The sequence below is a fragment of the Ostrinia furnacalis genome, unplaced genomic scaffold, assembly GCF_004193835.3.
Source record: "Ostrinia furnacalis isolate ACB-3 unplaced genomic scaffold, ASM419383v2 OfSCF3746, whole genome shotgun sequence".
Lineage (NCBI taxonomy): Eukaryota > Metazoa > Arthropoda > Insecta > Lepidoptera > Crambidae > Ostrinia > Ostrinia furnacalis.
This window is the reverse complement of record NW_021133985.1, coordinates 411678-434233: the sequence shown is the minus strand read 5'-3', so window position 1 is coordinate 434233 and position 22556 is coordinate 411678. Positions and strand designations below refer to the sequence as shown.

The 22556-nt window shown below is 37.0% G+C and overlaps 2 protein-coding genes across 2 annotated transcripts; one reads left to right on the top strand and one right to left on the bottom strand.

The window, feature by feature from the left end:
• Positions 1 to 7938: 7938 nt before the first annotated feature.
• Positions 7939 to 19654, top strand: Ldlr (low density lipoprotein receptor). The gene is made up of 8 exons (XM_028312069.1): positions 7939 to 8161; positions 12653 to 13143; positions 13441 to 15206; positions 15295 to 16296; positions 16370 to 16544; positions 17784 to 18068; positions 18463 to 18753; positions 18885 to 19654. Exons 1-7 carry the CDS (start codon positions 7979 to 7981, stop codon positions 18680 to 18682), a joined length of 4122 nt encoding a protein of 1373 aa, XP_028167870.1. The 5' UTR covers positions 7939 to 7978; the 3' UTR covers positions 18683 to 18753; positions 18885 to 19654.
• A 614-nt stretch (positions 19655 to 20268) lies between these two features.
• Positions 20269 to 22221, bottom strand: LOC114358177 (transmembrane protein 50A). The gene is made up of 4 exons (XM_028312071.1): positions 22006 to 22221; positions 21566 to 21694; positions 21004 to 21136; positions 20269 to 20849 (listed from the first exon to the last, which is right to left on the bottom strand). Exons 1-4 carry the CDS (start codon positions 22099 to 22101, stop codon positions 20737 to 20739), a joined length of 471 nt encoding a protein of 156 aa, XP_028167872.1. The 5' UTR covers positions 22102 to 22221; the 3' UTR covers positions 20269 to 20736.
• Between the last annotated feature and the right edge of the window lie 335 nt (positions 22222 to 22556).

Here is a 22556-nt window from a genome sequence, read left to right as displayed (position 1 = left end):
TATTGGCTGGACTATAACACAATACTTTGAAAATTTAGTTATTGTTTTCTAAAAACTGAAACCCAAACTATTCTAAAGCTATTCGAATATTAGTTAATAATGATTTAGTCTTCATTATAAATTATTTAATTGACATTTAGTTGTACTATTTAAAATAAATACATTTATCAGCAAGACTTTGTTAATAACTTAGTAAGCTTCTTAGTTCTCGTTTAAAGAAGACGTATTTGATTCTGCGTCTGTAGAAAATGTAACATTCATTGCAAGTTTCGAACTCGCGATCGCTACGCCAAGTTACCGAAATTAAATGAACTGTAACCGACATGACATATTAGTCATTGAAAAACGGAATTTTAAAAATTGCATTGTTATCCTGTAAACAAGTAAACACCTATCACATTTTCTATTTATTAGCCAAGGGTTAAAAGCTAAACTCGCTCTCATGAAACTTCATGAACTTCACCCGAATAGACCGCGCTTATTTCGTAATAAGTAGTTTTAAAACATTAACAGAGTTCCTTGAGCTCTTTTTATCTCCACAAAACGATATACTTACCTATCCCGAATTGATAGAGCCGTTATAGCAAGCTATATTTACCTAAATATGATGTAAATTATAACTGAACGAGCTGACCCGGCGAACTCTGTTCCGCCTTAAAGGCAATAAATAAGCCATCGCAATTTTTCCTTATTTGCTCACCGTTTAGACCTACCCTGGACTACGACAAACATTTTAAAACCAAAATCAGCTCAATCGGCCCAGCCGTTCTCGAGTTTTAATCAGACTAACGAACAGCAATTCATTTTTATTTATATAGATAGATAGATAAGTACCCTGAAAGGGGCCTGAAAGAAATTAATTAAAATTAGGCGCCTATAAGCGAGATGACTTACACTTTCCTGGTAATTATGAATGAATAGAATACTTAAAGTTTCTAATCTTTTTCCCAAAAACTCTGTGTATAAACTGGGCATAATGTGCTTACAAAGAGACACTATAGTTTTTCTCATATATCTTTGCTTAGTAACTAGATAGTACCTACTCATATACCTAAAATGTATTTAAACTGCCCAATCATTGCATGCATAATGTATTATTTCAACTATTCCTTTTTTACTTTTCAGGAAGTATTGTATAACTTTCGCATAGTTTTGCACAGTGAATAGATAATAATTAAACATTGTAATCAAATGAATGTCAATATATTCAACCCGAAACCGATAGGCATTAGAGAAACAATAGTATGTTGTTTTACATATTATTTTGTATTGTTTCCATGTTGTTACAGTAACCTATATTGCCACATTTTATTGTAGTGCTTAATTTGAAATATTGTAATTTTAAATGAGTTAGAACTTGAACTGTGTATATTAGAATGAAGTTGTAAATAAATTCAAGGTTAAGTTCACACAGTACCTACTCGTAAGTAGGTACATACTAGTACTTGCAATGACGATTTCACTTTTTAAACCTTTAAATACAGTGTCACTAAGCAACCCCTATAACGATATTTAAAACCAAGTTGTTAAAATACAAAGATTTTTCAAACTTTTTCAACCTGGTTCTAGAATAGTGAGCATTACAGAAGATCGATCCTAGCACAAAATATGTGTGTGCTTTCCTACCTGTAACATGTGCCATGAATTATTTTATAGCTTTCAGTTTGTATAGTCTGGGTGTCTTCTGTACTTATTCATATAATAAATATGTATTTAAAGAACGTAGGTAATCCATGGTTTGGTACTAGTTAGAAGCTTTGCTTAGGTACTTTCTGACGGCGCTCTGGTGCGCCTTTTTATGCTAAGCTTTTGTATGCTAAACTTTGGTCTTTTGACAGTAACTTAATACATAAATTATAGTTATATTGTTTGAACTTTTTTTAATATTAATTGTTCTGCGGACCTCTTGTTTGGATCCTGTTTCGTGATAAAATTTTGCTCTGTTTCTAAGTTCGTGAACTCATGTCCTCTATTTCGGGATAAAGTTTTACGCATCGAGTTAGGATATTTTAACAATGATTAAGGGTTTAATAAATTTAAAACGATAGTATAAATTTAGAATAAAAGAATTCTGTGAAATTGACGATATTATTTACCTACCTGAAATATTCATAAGAAATTATGTGAGTCTGTCTAGCTAGGTAGGTACGTGCGTTCGTATAAAATTTTGATTTATTATTCTAATAATACGTGAAAATATTTATACAGGGTGTTAGGTAAATGGGTATATGAGCCAACACTAGCCCATGTTAACATGGGCATATAAATGGTATGGTGAAGTCAGAAATTTGATATTATCATTTTAATTTTTTTAATTTTCATACAAAATATTTTTTATAAAATCCGATTTGTATGAAAATTAAAATAATTAAAATGAAGATATCAATTTTCTGACTTCACCATACCATTTATATGACCATGTTAACATGGGCTAGTGTCGGCTCATATACCCATTTACCTAACACCCTGTATAATCATAAGAAACGTAGGGGGGCCTTACCCCCCCCCCCCTTCCCTTCGTNTTTGTCAATCAAATGGTGCTTGACTCTTGAGACAGGCTAAATTACACCATATTGTTAATGACATTGAGCATACATTTTTTTAAATACCTTCGCGAAGTAAAACTTCTGTACGTAGTACTTATTATTATTCTGTGCCTCTACTAGCTATTTTTAACTTGTGATAGATTTGATTTTATAATCGCTTTGCTACATCCATAAATTAGAAGCAAAACAATTGTGTATTTATTTCAAACTGGAATAGATTGCGCAATAAATTAGCTCAAAATATGTCTATAGAAACAGGACCTGTTGATACCCAAGTGTCTCAACCTTGGCCCAGTCACTACCGTGCCCCATCGAGCAAGAGCTCTCGGTGTAATGAAAGGTTATTGTCTCGAAATTCGGAGGCCTCGATTGTTGGCCTCGGCCTGCCAGGCTGCGACGCAATATTCGAGCTTAATTAATCGTAAACGAACGGCTTTTCACTGAACTTCATTATGATAAGAAAAATATTATCTTGAAAAAGGTGGACCGGGCCTTGGCCTTTTTTTTTCAAAGCTAAATTAACAAGAATTCAATTCATTAATTTAATGAAATCACTGAGATTCTCCGTTATTTCTATAAGTAATCCTGAAGCAGTGGTAGGGCTAGTTACCAGCATAAGTGCCCTGAAAATGGTCTACCAATAACGAAATTGATTAACTTACGGCTAAAGACATTTATTGAAAATTTAACTAACTTAATTGAATTATTAATAAATATCTGTACCTTAGCTTAGAATACTGACTAAGTTTTTACGTTATTTTCACAAAGTTAACTGAAAAATTGTATGTATAGCACACGGCAATATGGCACATCGTGAAACTGAGCTATCAATGCATTGAAAGTCGCATTCAATTACATTTTCGGGACCAGCTGGACAATACTTATTGCTATTTCTTGCAAGACTTGTTTCGAGCCATAAATCAATGGTTCATATTAAAACCTAGATGAATGATGGTGTCTCGCTCGTTTTATCTTTCGCTTCCGAGCCTTCAGATTTAGATCTCTGGACCGAGCTCTGTCACGGGAGCATTAATTTCAAAGCTACATCCACTACTATTGTTGCAACTCACATAAAACTCATATTTTATACACAACACCATCTAATTCCAGTTAGCTTATTCCCATAGCTCTCTTGTTTTCAAAAAACGTAAGTTCATACTATGATTTCCAAAGGGGCCACAAGTTCCATGACATTGAAAATAAAAAGCCATTTTCTTAGTATTATTTTAAATTTCATGAACCCGGTGGGAAAAGAAAAACAATAGAGTCGTGGCCTTTGGAATTAAACCTTCCAGTGTTGGCACCTACCTCCTTACTAAGTTTCCGAAAATTTTGAATTCTTTTGACTAGAAACCTGAAACTCGATCACGATGACACTTGGATCGGAAACATTTCCGATCATAATAATAGTGAACTCCAATCCAAGTGTTTACTAAAAAGAAAAGCCTTTTCACCAAGAAAGTAGGTATTAATTATATTATCTAAACACAATAGTAGGGGAAATTCGAGCGCTGCACATTTTTCATCATTTACTGCGAAGTAAGCGGTTTACTGCGTTTCTCATCGCTGCACTATATACATATTTCTTCTAATAGTTTATTAGACTCCACTTGAAGCTCACTTTATATACTTCTCAATATAATAAATAAGGATAGTTTCAGTTACATCAAAGAAGTTTTTAACTTTTACAGCTTACGGCACTTTCGTGAAGCTGAAAGCTTCAATTATGAGCTTTAATGTGTTAATTTATTACTACAGCTTTTACGTAACGGTGTTTTATTTATAACTACATACATATCATCTATACTAATATTATAAAGCTGAAGAGTTTTTTGTTTGTTTGTTTGTTTGTTTGTTTACTTGAACGCGCTAATCTTAGGAACTACTGGTCCGATTTGAAAAAATATTTCAGTGTTAGATAGCCCATTATCGAGGAAGGCTATAGGCTACTATACCATCACGCTACGAGTAATAGGTGCAGAACAAAAATTATTTTCTCGCGTACGAAGTCGCGGGCATAGCTAGTTGAAGATATGTATCAAAATAAATAATTAGTTGCTCATTATCATACATTAACTTGTGAGAAATTACTCGTATATTAGTCCTAGTCTCTACACACAGATAGTGTACTTGTAGTTAAGTTTATGTAAATTATGTCACTCAGCCATATTGTACCATTTTACTAAGTATCCGATGAGTTTGGAATATTAATGAAGGCTTGATGTGACAAAGAAGACATTCAGCAATTTAGAGTAGTGCGTTTATTTTCGAATGTTTTCGTCCTAATTGCGATTCGACCCAAAAAATACTGCAGCCGGAGTCTATTTCGATGCGCATTTGTATAAGAATCTCCGGATTTAAACCTATTATCAAGCTTCGAGGCAGCGAGCCAACATTCGTGTGCATTCTGTGTGAATGCTCTAATAATTGTCGCGTTATGTCGTCAACAAACGCTTTACATCTGATCGATGGTCGTTGACCGACCGCAAATATGTGTGCCTAATCTTGGAGATATGATAATTAAGGAGAACATTCTTTTGGAAGTTAATTTGCGCTAATTTGTAGTACACTTACATAAAAAATTATAGGCTCTTTTTAAGTCCTCTTCAGATCATCAAGGTCGTCAATTGATAAGGTTAAACAAATGTAAACAAGTTGGTGAGATTTTAAGAAAAATCCTGAAAAAAGTTTCATGGCATCCACTGGCGTCACAAAATTAAAATATTTTGTAAATCTTGAACCAAAAATAAATGTGTGAGTTAGGTATACTAGTGGTTTATCCAACGTACCACACGCGTACCTATGTGCTATTCTAATGTCTATGCTCTAATGGTATTTTATCAAAATCCATAGAGTACCTACATAAGTTTTTGCGTGAGAAATATTTATCCATCCTGTGAAAAATATGTATCGATATTTTTATTTAAGTGAGTGTCTAAGTTGGCATGTGAGTTACCTACCTACTATAAAACCTTGACGGGAAAATTATACTTTAGGAAATAACAAAACGTTACTTGTTCCTTTTTTCATTAAAGTAACAGACTAGTCCAAAGCCAAACGCATTTTATAGAGCTTTTTTTCTCACAAATGAAAAACGTTCTTAAACTATGTAACTACTTAAAGTACCTAGTACATTTCTTAACCGTTTGACGTACAAGTACGTGTCATATAAAACAAACAATTAATTAACAAAACATCAGCATAAGTGCACATTTGTGACGTTATAATAACCTAAATTCGTTATCAATTCTTTGAAGTACAGCTGCTAGTATAGGGACGAATCGCTCGTTAATTTGTTAAGACAATAGAATAGGCATATTTAAAATCAATGTGGAATTACAACAGTTTTCGTATTTACGTTATTATTTTCCTTAATAATTCTATACCTTTCAAACTTGCAGACAAAAGAGTTCGAGTTCTACAGTTTAGGATCCTTTGTAGTACAGTCATCATCAAATATTTCGTAATACCAAAGTGACCAAGAAGTTGAAAACACAACCTTATACCAATTGCAACAAAGACGTGTTACGAACTTTTTGGGTACCTACTTTAGGTGTCACACTATTTGAATCTGACTGTACTAAAAACGTTGAGCCTAGGTATACTTAAGGATCCTTGGTAGTTCTAGTTGATGCTACTTAACAACAAAAATTAGCAGCTTTTGCACGGTCTTAAGTAAGTCTTAGAAATTAATTATTACCATTAGGCCCAGAACAGACGGTGAAACGCAACTGCAACGAAACTGCAACTGCTAGTTACTTTTGAGTTGCATCTAAGTTTCTGCCATAGCGTCCGTTGAGAGACCACACATGACGCGACCAGTTTGAAACTTTCAGTTTCATTCATTAAAGAAAGTTGCAGTTTCGTTGCAGTTGCGTTCACCGTCTGTTCTGGGCCTAAACTCTTATCTCTCGATACTGAATACTTGTATTAGGTACAGTGGACAGCATCAGACTATAATTTTATTGCAATATAATCCCAATTGCATTAACATAAGATACACAATGTTTAGTTTGACATGCCGTCTTGTATACCCGCATCTTTGTTAGCCCATACATTATCAGCGGTGATAAGGACATTCCCGCGGCCATTGTCCATTAAGGAATTAACTAACTCGATGTTAATTTATCTATTATGTTAAACATATTAGTGGTGATTGCTATTAATTATGGAAACCAATATATCTCAAATCTTATCTTTAGATTCGACTTTAGACAAAGATGAAGATGAAATTAATGTTTACTGGTTCATATCTTAAATATTAACTTTAAAATTTAACACCACACAAGACAAAAAGAGAAAAGAAAGAAATACACAAAAGAGACGGCCAAATTTTAGGTCTTATAGCTATAGAGCAATCTCTTCAAGACAAACTAGAGGACAGTTGTTTAGAATGGAAGGGATTTGGTCTGAAACTTCTCAAAACTTAGGGAAAACATTGTTATTATTCTGTATAGAACCATAATGTGCTATAATGATGGCCGCTATCTGTAATGCAATATGTGCGTGAGTTTATATTTGTACAAAAACGAATGCGTGACTGATAAAAATATTCCTTTGACGTCCACGATGAATGAAATTATTAATGTAACCCCGATTTCTAGTAGATATCCAATCTTAGGTTCCTAATTAACTCCATGGGAATATATTATATTGTAAGATATCTCTATTGTATAATGAAGAAAGATTGAGATATCAACTTCTGTTAAGTACCTATACAGATCCTTTAAAGTTTAACCCCTTAACTAGTATAGAGAAAAATATTTTTCATTAGTTTTGTACCTTATGTTTTCTTAATAAGGTTCAAAATATGGTGGCAACAATTCTGCCACTACCAGGTAAAGGTTTAAAGAAAGACGTGTTGTAATATTCTATACAACAGTTTTAAAGTCTTAGACTTTAGAATCTACGCTTGCCTAAAAAGATATGGCAGGTATTGCTGTATAATACGCAAAAAGTAAAAGTCACAAATCAATCAATCTATAAATATCCTGTCAGGCTTCCTGCTGATGTTATGTATTTATTTTATTTATTTATTTTTATTTTTCTTTATTCAGAAAACCACAGCTCTTTATAATAATAATACAAACAGGTAATGTAGAGCAGGCTCTCCTATGCATACCTTATAAACATAAAAAGCACTTATCACAAAAATATTTTACTTATTATGTTCGAAATGCTTGTCTATGTTAAAAAAATATCCATATTTTTCATTCAATAGCCATTAAAAGCAGTTTTTCCGTTTAAGAAAAAGTACCAAAACTTTTTTACCTAAACAAGCAGGTAAGTTTCAGGAACTTTCTGTCTAGTCTGCTAAAGCGACTCCCGCATTTTGCATTCTAGTCAAAACAATGTTCCAACGAAAAAGTCCCAAAACTCCACACAATCGGGAGCGTAGTTCAAATCGGCAGTGTAGTGTGCCTCCAGCCAACATGTGGACGTGCGCAGGAGTTCTGGCGCTACTTGCGAGCGCGGCGGCGATCACGCGCGACCAGTTTTACCCGTACGGACATGGATTGGACCAGAGATTGCCCCGGGGCGATCAGGTGGCCTCCCCGGAATTGCCCCTGAATGTTCCCGTCGTGTTCTACGGGGAAACGTACGAGTCTGTCTTTGTGAGTAGCTGTGTTTTCCTTTGTAACAAATGCATGTGGTTACGCTAAGTTTTGGTTTAAAACCCTTCTTAAGGGATTTTTTAAACGTGTTGTGATCTTACTCTGAAATGTGCACCGTAAATCTCATTATCCCCTGAGTGTCCCATACTACGCTACATTGTAGCACGGATGTGTAGCCCGGAAATATAATTTCAAAGAGATCCGCGAATTAATTTATTTCTTAGACGAGTAAAGTTCACAAAAGCTCCACATTCAACATGCAACAGTGCATTAAATCTGCTTGTTTACGTTACCATTTTCTAAGGGTTTATTGTAAAAATATGCATTGTATATCGTAAGAAGATTGCTTTATGTCACACTGCTGATATTTAATTCTAATGACTCCTAAGCCAGTACATTTTGCACAATACAAACAACAAAAAACAAATTCAATCTATGAAAAAAAAACTTTGCAAGATGTAGTTAATTTTCCAACAATTGTAGCCCAAACAAACAAAGACCTAACAAAGACTACAGCTTTGTTAATAACTTAGTAAGCTTCTAAGTTTTCATATAAGGAAAACATATTTGATTTTGCGTCTGTAGAAAAAGTAACAATCGATTACAAGTTTCGAACTCGCGATCGCTACGCCAAGTTACCGAAATTAAATGAACTGTAACCGACATGACATATTAGTCATTGAAAACGGAATTTTAAAAATTGCATTGTTATCCTGTAAACACGTAAACACCTATCACATTTTCTACTTATTAGCCAAGGGTTAAAAGCTAAACGAAAGCTCTCATGAAACTTCATGGACTTCCGTCTTCCACCCGAATATATCGCGCTTATTTCGTGATAAGTAGTTTTAAAACATTAACAGAGTTCCTTGAGCTCTTTTTATCTTCACAAAATGATAATATTATCTACCCCGAATTGATAGAGCCGTTATAGCAAGCTATATTTACCTAACTATGATGCAACTTACTACTAAATAAGTACCCTGAAAGTGGCCTGAAAGAAATTCATTAAAATTAGACACCGATAAGCGAGATGACTTACACTTTCTTGGTATTATGAATGAATAGAATACTTAAAGATTCTAATCTTTTTCCCAAAAATACTGTGTATAAAGTGGGCATAATGTGCTTACAAAGAGACACTATAGTTTTTCTCATATATTTTTGCTTAGTAACTACATAATATTACCTACTCATATACCTAAAATGTATTTAAACTGCCCAATCATTGCATGCATAATGTATTATTTCAACTATTCCTTTTTTTACTTTTCAGGAAGTATTGTATAACTTTCGCATAGTTTTGCACAGTGAATAGATAATAATTAAACATTGTAATCAAATGAATGTCAATATATTCAACCCGAAACCGATAGGCATTAGAGAAACAATAGCGTGTTGTTTTACATATTATTTTGTATTGTTACAGTAACCTATATTGCAACATTTTATTGTGTAGTGCTTAATTTGAAATATTGTAATTTTAAATGAGTTAGAACTTGAACTGTGTCTATTAGAATGAAGTTGTAAATAAATTCAAGGTTAAGTTCACACAGTGCCTACTCGTAAGTAGGTACATACTTGTACTTGCAATGACGATTTCACTTTTTAAACCTTTACTTTTAATACAGCATCACTAAGCAACTATAACGATATTTAAATCCAAGTTATTAAAATACAAAGCATTTCCAAACTTTTTCAACCTGGTTCTAGACTAGTGAGCATTACAGAAGATCGATCCTAGTACAAAATATGTGTGTGTGTGCTTTACCTACCTGTAACATGTGCCATGAATTATTTTATAGCTTTCAGTTTGTATAGTCTGGGTGTCTTCTGTACTTATTCATATAATAAATATGTATTTAAAGAACATGTAGGTCTTGTAGGTAATCCGTGGTTTGGTAGTTAGAAGCTTTGCTTAGGTACTTTCTGACGGCGCTCTGGTGCGGATCCATTTTATGTTATCAAAGATACGGCTACATAGGGAGAAAATTATACCCATCAAATTTGTTTTGGCTAATACCAGAAGGCTTAAATACCCAACAAAGAACTAACTAAGCCTTTCAGAACTGCCCTTTGAAAGTTCGTTTTTAATTTAATGCATACAAACCTCTACAATAACTCATAATTCTAATCCTTTGTTAATGTCAAAGGTTAATGCCATGCATGTTTTCGACGTTTTATTTGTTTTGTGTCCCAAAAGCTGCATATTCGCGAACGGCAGATAGCGCGGCGGAAGCGCGGGCGCAGTGGGCGGACGGACGGTCACTGCACTGCGCCTGCGGTTACACTGAAATGCGCTGGACGCATGCGCTGTGTTGCGAAATTACTTTAGGTAACTCATTACTCAGTGTTACTAATCTGAGTTGTAGAGTGGACAGGAAATTATGAATGGCCCATTTAGATGTAAACTGAAGCTTTGAGGTAAAGTAAAGGTATAAAGTTCATTGTAGTCAGCGTCAAATAGTTCCTGACACCCAAAGTACCTAACCAAAAAATTCGAAACACGTCATAACAAGGTTATTTTGTCAACTTTTTGTGTCACTATTTGACGCTGACTGTGCAAAGAAGATAAAAGAGAAATTAGGTAGTATTCAAAATTGTAACAATAAACGAAAAACGCAAACATTGGTTAGTCCAAACATTGATAAATTAAACCTAGGTTTGAAAGAAACATGTGATGATCATGTTTCAGATTGAATCGAGTGTTACAATTTTAAACCGGTTTCATGTCTTACAGCATGTAGCTATATGTCATGCTTAGATGATGCTAATGATAGACAGTAACTCAGAACTAAAATAAATCTGAGCATGGTACTGAAACATGAACATTAAACCGTTTCAGATGCTCATTGCGGCTCATAAAGTTTCAGACATCAGGTTGATCCCGATTCCATCCATACCCACAGGCCACACGAAAAAAACAGTGTGCTTACCATGAGTTTACGTTAGGTGTACTCGCTAGCGAGTAAAAGTAGGAAAGAAATTAAGAAAACATTAAATCAAATAAGAATCATTGTGAACTCGAAAGTAGGAAATTGCAATTTCTAACGATGTAGATACGCGTTCGAAAGTAAACTCAATATCGCATGCGAAACGAAGGGGCCTTAGAAACTTTGGGACCTTATCGTATGGTTAGGCAAGAGTCGGGACCTTTCGGAAGACATTATCATGGCCGGGTCACACGCAAGTTTACATAACTTAATCACGCCGATACGGGCTATTGTTTAAAATAGCGACCCACTATCGCCAGCAATAGATATTCTAATAGTTTGTCACGTCTATTAGATTTAGAAGGAAAAAATTTTGTTAAATATCTGCGGTGGGTATATGCGGCCGCCCGCGAATTCGTAAGCGTGGACCCCGTTTTACCCCCTTATGGGTTGCATTTTGCAAAATCCCGTCTTAATGATCACCTACGTTCTAAAATTAACCCCCATGCAAAAGCACTTGTAGTGTCTGAGATGTCGTGATGAGTGAGCCAGTCAGTCAGTCAATCAGTCAGTGACCTTTCGCTTTTAAAGATAAATATGTTTAACATCACCTACCTACCTTGAGGTGGGCCAAATTCCAAGGTCAAGAACACTAAACTTTCGGTGAACACTGCACTATATTTTCACTACACGTAAACTATCACATTAAAAAAACACATAATTAAAGTAGTTGAAATGAAAATCAATGGTTTTAGATCCGAAAATCTCGAAATAAATCGAAATTAATCGCGCGACTGCGGCACGTTGCCGTGCATCAAGAGATTTGACTGACGGTTTATGCAAAAAAATAATAACTACCTTCCAAAAATGTTTTTTAATTTTTTATTTTTGATTTTGATTGCGTAGGAATTAATTGTAACGATGCCGCGATGCATGATGCGTAAAACTTGTGGTAAGACCGAAAAATCAGTATTTTCTAAATAGCAAATTAATTATTGCCTACAATTTCAATGAATGTCTGTGACGTGACAGAAGCAGTCAAAGCGCTGTTTCTTCACTCTTCACAGAGGATTTATGAAAATAGGCCTTACGTTTGACGTCACTATAAGATTTCTATTTCAAAGTCAATCGATTAGGAATTGAAATCGAATAAAAAAGTCCGCTGATTGATTCAAAGGTTAACTGTTCATTCCTATTTATTACAATAACTGCACGTGTAATATACTTACCTAGATAATTCAACCTTTATTATGATGTTCCGATGCCATATTACAGCGCGATAAGACTCTTTGAACTTTGTTTAGATCACAGTCGGGTCAATTTAGAAAACTATCTTCTGTTTAGACTTCATAGCATACCCTGTTATGCCTGATCTTAGTTGAACCCGGTGGTCTGCGTACTAACTATGCTTTAGGTTTTATTTACCTAAATAATTTACTGTATTCATTATGGTCTATTTTATGTCAATCCGTAATCTAAGTAGTTGCAATAGCACTCTATGTGCATAGTTTGCGGATTTAGTTGCAGGACTTTTAAAAATATTGTTTCTTTTTTACAGGTAAACAACTTCGGCGTCCTATCATTCAGAGCTGACATCCCTCAGTTCCTCAACTCGGAGTTCCCGCTGCCATACCCATCCATAGCAGCGTTCTACACCAACGTGGACACCACCGAGTCTGGTGCCGTCTACTACAGAGAGACCAACGAGACCTACGTCCTCGTCAAGGCCGAAGAGAGCGTCCAGAACAACTTCCATGATTACTTTGACTTCAAACCGAGCAGCGTCTTCATAGCCACTTGGGTCGACGTCACGTACAGCTCCCCTCAAAAACACAATCGCAAGAACACCTTCCAAATCGCCATCATCAGCAATGGGACAGAGAGCTTCGTTGAATTACTGTATCCTGAAAGGGAGATACAGTGGATACAAAGGGACACGCAAATATCAAGCCTCCCTGATGCCAAGGCACAGGCTGGTTTCAATGCTGAAGATGGACGAGTATTTACTCTAAGAGGCTCTGGCAGTCATCAAATCCGGAATATAGTGACGTAAGTTACATTTAAAATCATTTTTCCGTGTTTTGTATTTCGATATTTTAATATGTCTACTAACAAATCAAATATCAGTATCAATTACCTGACTTTGTTTGTATTTGTAATATACATTAATATGACGTTATTTTCATAGTGCGATCCGACGATTTTAGCATGTTCATTTTTTAATACATTAGGTCTCGTATCTCAAAGGGGCCTACAGTCTCCTATAGGTACTTAATTATTTATAGAACTAAGTAGTAAAACAGGACTGCGTTTGTTTATTTCATGGATTAATTCACTTACTTCCAGATGGTCGAACATCCACGAGCCTGGAAAATACGTGTTCCGTGTGGGGAACATACCGTACGAGGGCAACATCGCAGTGCCCGACCAGTACAACCAGAACGAGGTGGAAGTGGAAGAGGAGTCCAAGACCTGCGCGCAGACCGGGCCCAGCGTGTGCCACGTGCAGGCGCGCTGCGTCGACTACCAGGCCGGCATCTGCTGCAAGTGTATCGAAGGCTTCTACGGAAACGGCAAGTCCTGCATAAAAAACGACGTGCCTCTCAGGGTACACGGCAAAATTAACGGCATCATCAACACCGTACACCTAAACGACGTCGACATACAAGCTTACGTCGTCGTATCAGACGGAAGATCATACACGGCACTCTCCCTGGCTCCTCCTAATCTCGGCAGCAGTCTGCAGTTGCTCAATGTCCTCGGTGGCGTCATCGGCTGGCTTTTCGCCAAGCCTTCAGGCACTGCTAAAAACGGCTATGAACTGACCGGATCACTATTTAATCATAGCGCTGATATATTCTTCCCTGCCACGGGAGACAGAGTTGTGATAAACCAAGAGTTTTTGGGGCACGATGTATTCGATCAAATTGCATTAGACTCTGACATACGGGGTACAGTGCCATTTTTAGTGACTGGAACAAAACTTGAAATATCAGAATTCCAAGAAACCTTATCTTTTGTAGAGGCAGGTGTTATCCGGTCAGAATCCACACGTACGTTTGTCAATAAGGCCACTGGCGAGAAATACGAACAAGTTGTAAGGCAAACATTCATATTTAACCCTTGTCGGTATGCCCCCAGATCAGAGGAAGAAGCTGCTCCTGTAACATTGAAAGTGTCAAAGAACTACTTGGGTTATGAGACCAAAGATAACATCGTAAGATATGGATCTAGTAACAAAGTCGCGCCACTGGGTCAAGATAACCCCTGTGTAGAGGGGCGCAACACTTGCGGCCCGTATAGCACGTGTGTTGTTGAAGGTAGTTCTTTCTCGTGCGTGTGCCAAACAGGATTCACCAGCATCTACCACAACGACGCGTCCATTTGCGTAGACATAGACGAGTGTGCTGCCGGGACACACAACTGTGACAACAATGCCGAATGTCTCAACAACGAAGGAGGATTCGATTGTAGATGCAGGCCCGGATTCGCTGGCAATGGAATAAGCTGTCGTAATTTAATTGTCGGATGCAGAAGTGATACCTGTGACCCTAACGCACAATGTATAGAATCAAATACTAATACTGAACCGAATTGTATTTGTAATCCTGGTTTTACGGGCAATGGGAAACAATGCGTGGAAGACTATTCTAGGGAAAATGATAAATATAAAAGATGCTCAGAGTGTTCTCCTTATGCTTCTTGCATGTATTCAGATCAGCAAGCTAGATATGTGTGTGAATGTCTACAGGGATTCGTAGGTGATGGATATCAGTGTGTGCAGGGAACGCCTGCAACAGAGAGACAAAGCACTGATGTTGCTTCGGACTTTTATAAACAGCCGGGTTCTTACCCACCATACAACTCAAATACTCCTTCTACTTACGTCCCACCTGTATCATCGACCCCGTACTACCCACCAGTCACCTCCACTGAGAGTACCACAATCGAAGCAGAGTACAATGAGACATACGTATTGCCACAATGCGACGCATACGGTTGTGTTTGCCCTCCCGGATACTCAAGCTATAGAGATGAAAGAAATAACGATTTGTGCCGTTACGATGGTTTTGTTTTTGCAGCTCCAGCTCAAGATAATAATGATACTTTAAGTGAGAAGCTTTTATTTATGCAATACAATAACTGAATAAATTATGTAGCTCTGAACTTAAAAATAATCTGTCCTTTTCCTTTTTTCAGTTAGATGTTACAGCGACTCCGATTGCCCTCCTAATGCCATCTGCACGGTCACAGAACCACAACCACATCTGTATTATCATCGTCAGCAAGGAAACTGCGTTTGTCCAGAAGGTTACGAAGGAGATGCGTTTGAATGCATCGAACGAACAGGGCTCGAATGCTCCTGTGGCGCTAACGCTCACTGCATTGACACAGCAGCGGCTGAGGTCATCTGCGTATGTGATTCAGGATATCACGGCGACGGTTACGTTTGCCGACCCAACTTCAGTTGTACTAACAACTCAGACTGCGAATACAATGCTGAATGCAGGCTCGACCCTGGCCGCAACGAATACGTATGTCAATGTATAGAAGGATACATAAAGGATGAAAATGACGCATGCATTTTTGACGGTCAGCTGTGTAACGGAGCAGTTTGCGCCGACCATGCGTCGTGCCTATACGATGAGACTGAGCAGGTCAGCTACTGCCAATGTGACCCGAACTTTGAAGGGGACGGCATTTTGCAGTGTGTACCTCAAGGACGCACTTGTGACGTGACTCACGACTGCAGCGTCGACGCTTTGTGCCAGCCTTACGATAACACGTATCAGTGCATTTGCAAAGAAGGGTTCACTGGTGATGGTTACACTTGCAAGCCAGAGGTGAACTGTAGAACGAACCCGTATATGTGCGACGCGCACGCGTCTTGTCTGAAACGAAGCGATGGATTCGTCTGCGAGTGCAACACCGGGTACAATGGCAATGGAAGCTACTGCGATCTAAATCCCAGAAGGGCTGGCAACTTCTTAGTGGCCAGTGACGGTGCGTCCGTATACCGCGTGCCCTTCAGAACGACTCCTTGGGAATTCGCCACGCCCTTAAACAGTGCCGTTTACCAGATTGCAGTGGGAATTGATGTAGACTGTCTTACAGGAAGAATTTACTGGGGTGATGTCGTTGGAAACGGGATCAAGAGGGCTGCTTATGACGGATCTGCGTTTGAACAATTCCTATCAAATGGTTAGTATTCAAGATATACCATACCTCTTGATTCATTCAATAGTTAAATCTATTCTAAACCTATCTTTTGCAGATGTAAAATCACCTGAAGGCTTAGCAGTGGACTGGGCGGGACGAAACGTATTTTGGACTGATTCGAAGAAATTCACAATCGAAGTAGCCAATATCGACACGAAAGTCAGAAAAGTTTTGTTTCAAGGCAACGGAATTCAGAATCCTAGGGGTATCGCAGTACATCCACAGAGAGGGTGAGTAGAGGCACATACTCTTCCATCAAAGAAACTCTTACCATCATCACATAATGGCAGTCAAATCATAAATTTTTGTAATTATCTAATTATATTTTTGTATTTAATAATTTTGGTATTTAAAAAAATGTATGCTCAATGTCATTAACAATATGGTGTAATTTAGCNGTCATGGACGATTTTTTCCACATTTTTTAACATAGTAACTAAATAAGACGCAATATAAAAATTTCATCCGTTAAAAGCCCTCAAGTTATTTCTGAACTTTAGTTTAGTAAAAGATTTAGAATCTCAAATCGCTTATTTTAAAAATAAAACCATAAATAGAAAACGAATCGAGGTAACTTTGGGAATATATTCTATCGAGTCAACTTCATCAAATCGTGTTTCCATCCGTTAATAGCCCTAGAAAATATCCTCAACTATGCCCAATAAAAATCTAAGCCTTTAATTTTACTGTTTAGTACCTCAAAAATGAAAAATGAAAACCTCATTTTCGCCATTTTCTCTGCTACCCGGCCTTAAATATATTTACTGTTATATAATGAAACCGTTAAAGTAGCTTTTTATTTTCGTTTTACTGTAAAACTACAACTATAAATGAAGTAAACAAACCCTGACACAATCAAAATTAAACACACTTTTTGGACTTACCACATTTGCTTTGAATGACCAAAATGATTTCAAAACCTTTTTTCCACCCAAATCGTGGTATCACAACAATTTATTAGTTGAAAATATTTGTTATTTTTTCATTTCGATATTTTTTCACAAATATACGACCTAAATGTCAATGTGACAGAGCCCACAAAGTTGTGGACGCTAGTTGGCGCTGTAATCGTGCACAGAGCCAATAGGGCTGACTTCGGTAAAATGATGTGACGTGAGGTGCCAAACTGCGGAAAATGGCGGAGGAAATACATGATTTAGCATGAATTATCATGAATAATATTAACTACTTATTTACCTCTCAGTGTCTTGAGGCAACTTAAAAAAGTACATTCTGTGTTTTTATTATTATTTAGGCAATTATATACTGCACAGTATTTAGTACACCATTTTCTTTATTTTCTTCCGTCATACACAAGAATACGCATGCGTGAGTCAATGTTCGCTCGTATGTGAGGCCTTGTCGAAGAGTATCCTGTAGGTGGGCCATCGTGCGTGTATGCCATATTGTTTTCGATCTAAACTCGCGGAGATGAACAGGCCTGGTAATACTCAACTTATACCTTTCAGAAAAATCTTCTGGTCGGACTGGAACCGCAACGGTCCGAAGATCGAATGGGCGAACATGGACGGCTCACAGCGCGGGGTCTTCCTAGACGATTCCGACGTCCAGCTGCCCAACTCGCTGGCCATCGACTGGGCGCGCGACCGCCTGTGCTACGCCGACGCCGGCCTGCACAGCATCAAGTGCGTCAGCATCGACACCCAGGATCGGGAGACCATCGCTGCTAACTGCTCCCATCCGTTTGGCCTCGCTATCAACGGCGATAGGTTCTACTGGTCGGATTGGAAAACGTGAGTTTTTTAACGCTCTGTTTTGTCATCCAGATTTATATGTCATACTACATACTCCTTTTACCGGAGATTGGTTGTTTGGTTCCAAAGTTTCAAAGTTCCTTCAAAATTAATATTAAATTATACCTCAAAGGTAGCAAGGAAGGCACTGGATTCAGGTCGCTATCAACCGGTCAAAATGGACATCATATGGGGGAGGCCTATGTCCAGTGGATGCCCTGTAGCTGAAATTATGATGAGTAAGAGTAGGTAGATCAGACTCTGATCTGATCATCAGAGGTATCTTTCCTCGGGGACTAACCTGTTCTTTACTGGTTGCGATTTTAAGCGCTACATTCCTGATACTGCCTAACAACAATAACATCAGCATAGTAACCTAGCTGTGTCCTTCCAGGCTGAAGATCGAGTACATAGACACGGTTTCGAAACAGCAAGGCCAGGTGCCAGTGTCGACGGCTTCCCGCCGGTTATACGGGGTGACGGTGGCCCCGGACGGGTGTCCGGCACTCAACAACGTGTGCGAGTACCGGAATGGCAACTGCGGTACCGCGCAGTTATGTCTGCCGGACGGTCGCGGCGGCCGGACGTGTGTGGACGGCGTTAGCGGATACTGAGCGTGAACTGAGAGACACGACGAACGCAAAGCAGAACTTGACTTTATATGGCTCAAGATATTGCCACCACAATGAGGGCTATCGTTTTAGCGCTCACTAGTTAGTGTATCGCATTTGCACTCATCAAGATGGCGCCACTGTAGAGTAAGGTCCTGTCAATCGCCAGGGGTGCCAACTGTTAAGTATAAAAACGATAGCCCTCATTTGAACTTTATTCATTCAAAGGTTTTGTCACACTAGATCCGTTATGTGGTCTGTGGTCAGGTCAAAGTGAACGCAGCCATAAACAACATAAATATCATAGAACGCGTCCAATGTGACAAATATTTGTCAAAAAGTCAAAAAGCAATTAAACTTTTAACGTGCCGTGCACTTTATAGGAATAAGATAAAATAATGTTTTCTGCTTACAACTGCGTCGTTTTCATACAGTTCACGCAACCCTAGCGGGTGTAGGTTAGGTTATGACTGGATGCAGTTTGCTGTGTACAGTTCACATTGGTAATGGATCCGAATATCTGAGGCATGTCTGTGTTTAACTTCTTCTGAATACTGTGAATATCCGTTTTTTGGGAAATGTATATAATATTGCCTACAGCACAGCTAGAATATAATTGAAATAAGTTAATATAAGTTACAACAACCAAAGCAAATATCCAAAGACTCTGTCCTTCAATCAATGTAATTTATTGATACCAAAATAATAAAGTTATTTATTTCTACATCGTTAATTTTAATTCCTATGGAATATTAAAGAATGTTAAAACAATACTAATATAAAAGTGGATTATAATATACTTGTAATAAACAATACATTTATATGATTAATACTTAAATAAAATAATTTATATACAAAATACTTTACCCAATTCCTCTCCCAAAATTTTCGTCAAAGAAAAAAGATCTTTATGATTCAGTGTTATATTTTGAGATTTACTAGTGAAACTATAATAACAATATATCATGAAACTATTTATAGGTAATATTATAAAAAAAATACTTTCAACAAAATTGGTTTAGCGAACCATCTCAATATTTGGCTAATGTATAAAATGGTGCATATTATTATGTTACGGTCAAAGTGATAAATGTGAAAATTATGAATAATCGCCGGTTATTATGAATAATTACCGCATAATTTGGTAAATGTGATTAATATGAGGTCATTTATGTGTGTATTAAACTAAATAGGCGGCTTAGGGGTGGCCCAAGGGTCACCCCCGCCGCACCTTAACCTATTTTTCACTTTAAATAAAAAAAAAATGTTATAGGCATCATGGAAAAGTAATATTATGCAAGAAACATTCCAAACTCATTATGCCAAATTATATTAATTTGTGATATCAAAACGTTCAGAAGTTTGGCTGTACACGAACACGTACACAAGATGTTGTTCTCTTTTATGAAATTTGTTAGTACTAAGGTTGAATTATTAAATAATCACTGTTAAATGTGATTAATTTATCACTTTTTCCGTGACTGTCGGGAATTATTCATAATAACCGGTTATTATTAATAATTTTCAATTTATCACATTAACCGTAACACATATTTAAAATATCAGCGATGCTCGTATCATTCTTCTTGCAAGCAAAAATCTTTATCATATTTTACAATTTTTTTACTATAAAAAAGGGCACTATCTAGCCTCCCATTCAAACCTTACATCCAATATCATTAACTATTTTGAAATAATAACATTACTTTAAAATAAAAGTGTAATGATGACATGTTAAATAATGGTTGTGACCAATAAATTGGAGTCTTACTTTATAAGCCTTATCTATCTATAAACAGGCCTGATTCTGAAATTTTCTGTACCTCTGCAACTTGGTTACGTATCTCTCCATTAAGAGTTTACTGGTTGAAGGATTTTAACCATAACAATGGAGAAAGCAATATACAAATGTATATTTGATAGTTTATCAGTACGATTGTAGTCATGAGTATTGTGTTGTAGAAAATAAAAAAGAATAGAAAAAAAAATAAGAAAAAAGATATACTAACTTCATGCTGAATCAGGCCCATTATTTACTTAGTATAATCGATTGATCTCTAGCCCCAGAGATCCTCAGTGCGGGCAAACTTGAAGATCAAGGATCCAGCAAAGATGAGTGCGTTTTGCAGGAACAGGCAGACACCTGGCCAGGTCTCGTTGTCTCCTTTAGCTGAAATTTTAATTAGAATTAAAATTACAAAACTGCTGACAAATATAGATAAGATTCAATGTAAACAAACAATGTTCTTTGTCTAAAAACTTTATAGATGACCTAGTTAATAATTCCAAGACTGATTATTGTATAATAGTGGCTTTCAACTTACCATTGACATAATTGGCGAAAAGAATCCAGCATGACGCAATTAGGGATCCAAATCCGATTACGAAACCGAAGAACAACCAGAGGCGAGCTCCACGGGGTCCCATGCAGCCCCCAGTGTATGTCTCACCACGGACCTGTAATTACATAAATACACATTTTTATGTACCTTTCTTACATTAGAGTGGTTCCCAAACTTATTTAGTCTACTGCCCACTTTGAGAATAAATTATTTTTTAGCGCCCCCCATTTTTGTAGTCAAGACTATTAACTAGCTCAGTCGATGTCTAAGAGTCCTCCTAGTAGATGACGCCTCCCAAGCCTCTACACAACGTCCCGATTTTTTTTCTGGGTCTCTTAACGCCCCTATTTATGCCTGCAGCGCCCACAAGGGGGTATTATCGCCCACTTTGGGAAAGACTGAATTTAGATGCTCAAAGATGTTACCACCTGAAAATCTCAACTTGTCTAATATTGGGGCTCCTCTAAGCATTCAATTCTAAGGACCAAGTAGCTGGTAAGTTAGAGAAACTAATAAATCAAATAATATAGAGTTCATAAAGTACCTGAGCGTTGGAGACTGAGTTGATCATGATCAGTGATAAAGTCGCCATCACGCCACACACGTGAGCCGCCTTCAAGTGGTTGGGCCTCGTCACCTCTGCATCGATCATGAACCACCATCCTGCGAAGAACTGGACACACGAAACTACATCAATATTCACGTTAACCCATGAAGTTTCAAGCAAAGCTTGACACAAACACTTAAACAATGGCACACAGCCTTAAGACAGTAAGATTACACTTAAGACGGAAATAAAACAATGAAATAATATGACCACCATAAGGCCCATGATTGAGGATTTTATGAGGCAAATAAATACGTCAAATTCATACCAAAACTCTTAAATATTTCATCCATCATGTAGACTGATATAATAAAAGCCATAAATAAACAATTAAGCTAGTTTTTTGGATTCGTAAACAATGATTCATCGACACTTACAAGTAACCCAGCGAATATGGATGCGATGATGTTCTGCTTCTCTCCACTCTCGAACCACACGCAACTGGGCATCGTGATATTTTGGCAGCAATTCATCGTGGATTGGGAATTTTAATGCGGATTCTAATGTGATAATAATTATAAGAATTAATAAGAAAGTATTTTGTTTTTACAAGCAAATATTGAAAATCACGAAGACAGCTGACAAATTTGACAGGTGACACTTGTCAGTTATCAATATTTTTTTTTTGATTCTTTCAAAAATGGCAAAAGCATTATGCTATACAGCCAAGTTTTCAGTTTTTTTTTAGAAACTTTTGCAAACTACCCGCAATTTTCGCGACGTGTAAATGCAACATTTTCTTTCTTACAAAGTCTACTTGCAAAAGTAAAATGAGTTTTAATCCTTCAAGATCCGCGAATCTAGACACAATAGATAATCAATTGTTATGACATTAATTAATGCCGTCTGGGACTCATGCGGTTAATGAATGAGTTTTTTAATTCACTGGTATAATAATACAGGGTGGAAAAGGAGGTTACAGGGTTTT

Bases quoted from the DNA above. Each gene is read 5' to 3' on its own strand.
- Ldlr (XM_028312069.1), top strand. From the start codon at position 7,979: ATGTGGACGTGCGCAGGAGTTCTGGCGCTACTTGCGAGCGCGGCGGCG. The intron at 15,207-15,294 runs GTGAGAAGCTTT...TCCTTTTTTCAG, and splicing joins AGATAATAATGATACTTTAA to TTAGATGTTACAGCGACTCC. The intron at 16,545-17,783 runs GTGAGTAGAGGC...TATACCTTTCAG, and splicing joins GCAGTACATCCACAGAGAGG to AAAAATCTTCTGGTCGGACT.
- LOC114358177 (XM_028312071.1), bottom strand. From the start codon at position 22,101: ATGAATTGCTGCCAAAATATCACGATGCCCAGTTGCGTGTGGTTCGAG. The intron at 21,695-22,005 runs GTAAGTGTCGAT...TCGTGTGTCCAG, and splicing joins CCATATTCGCTGGGTTACTT to TTCTTCGCAGGATGGTGGTT. The intron at 20,850-21,003 runs GTAAGTTGAAAG...TTAAAATTTCAG, and splicing joins TTTCGCCAATTATGTCAATG to CTAAAGGAGACAACGAGACC.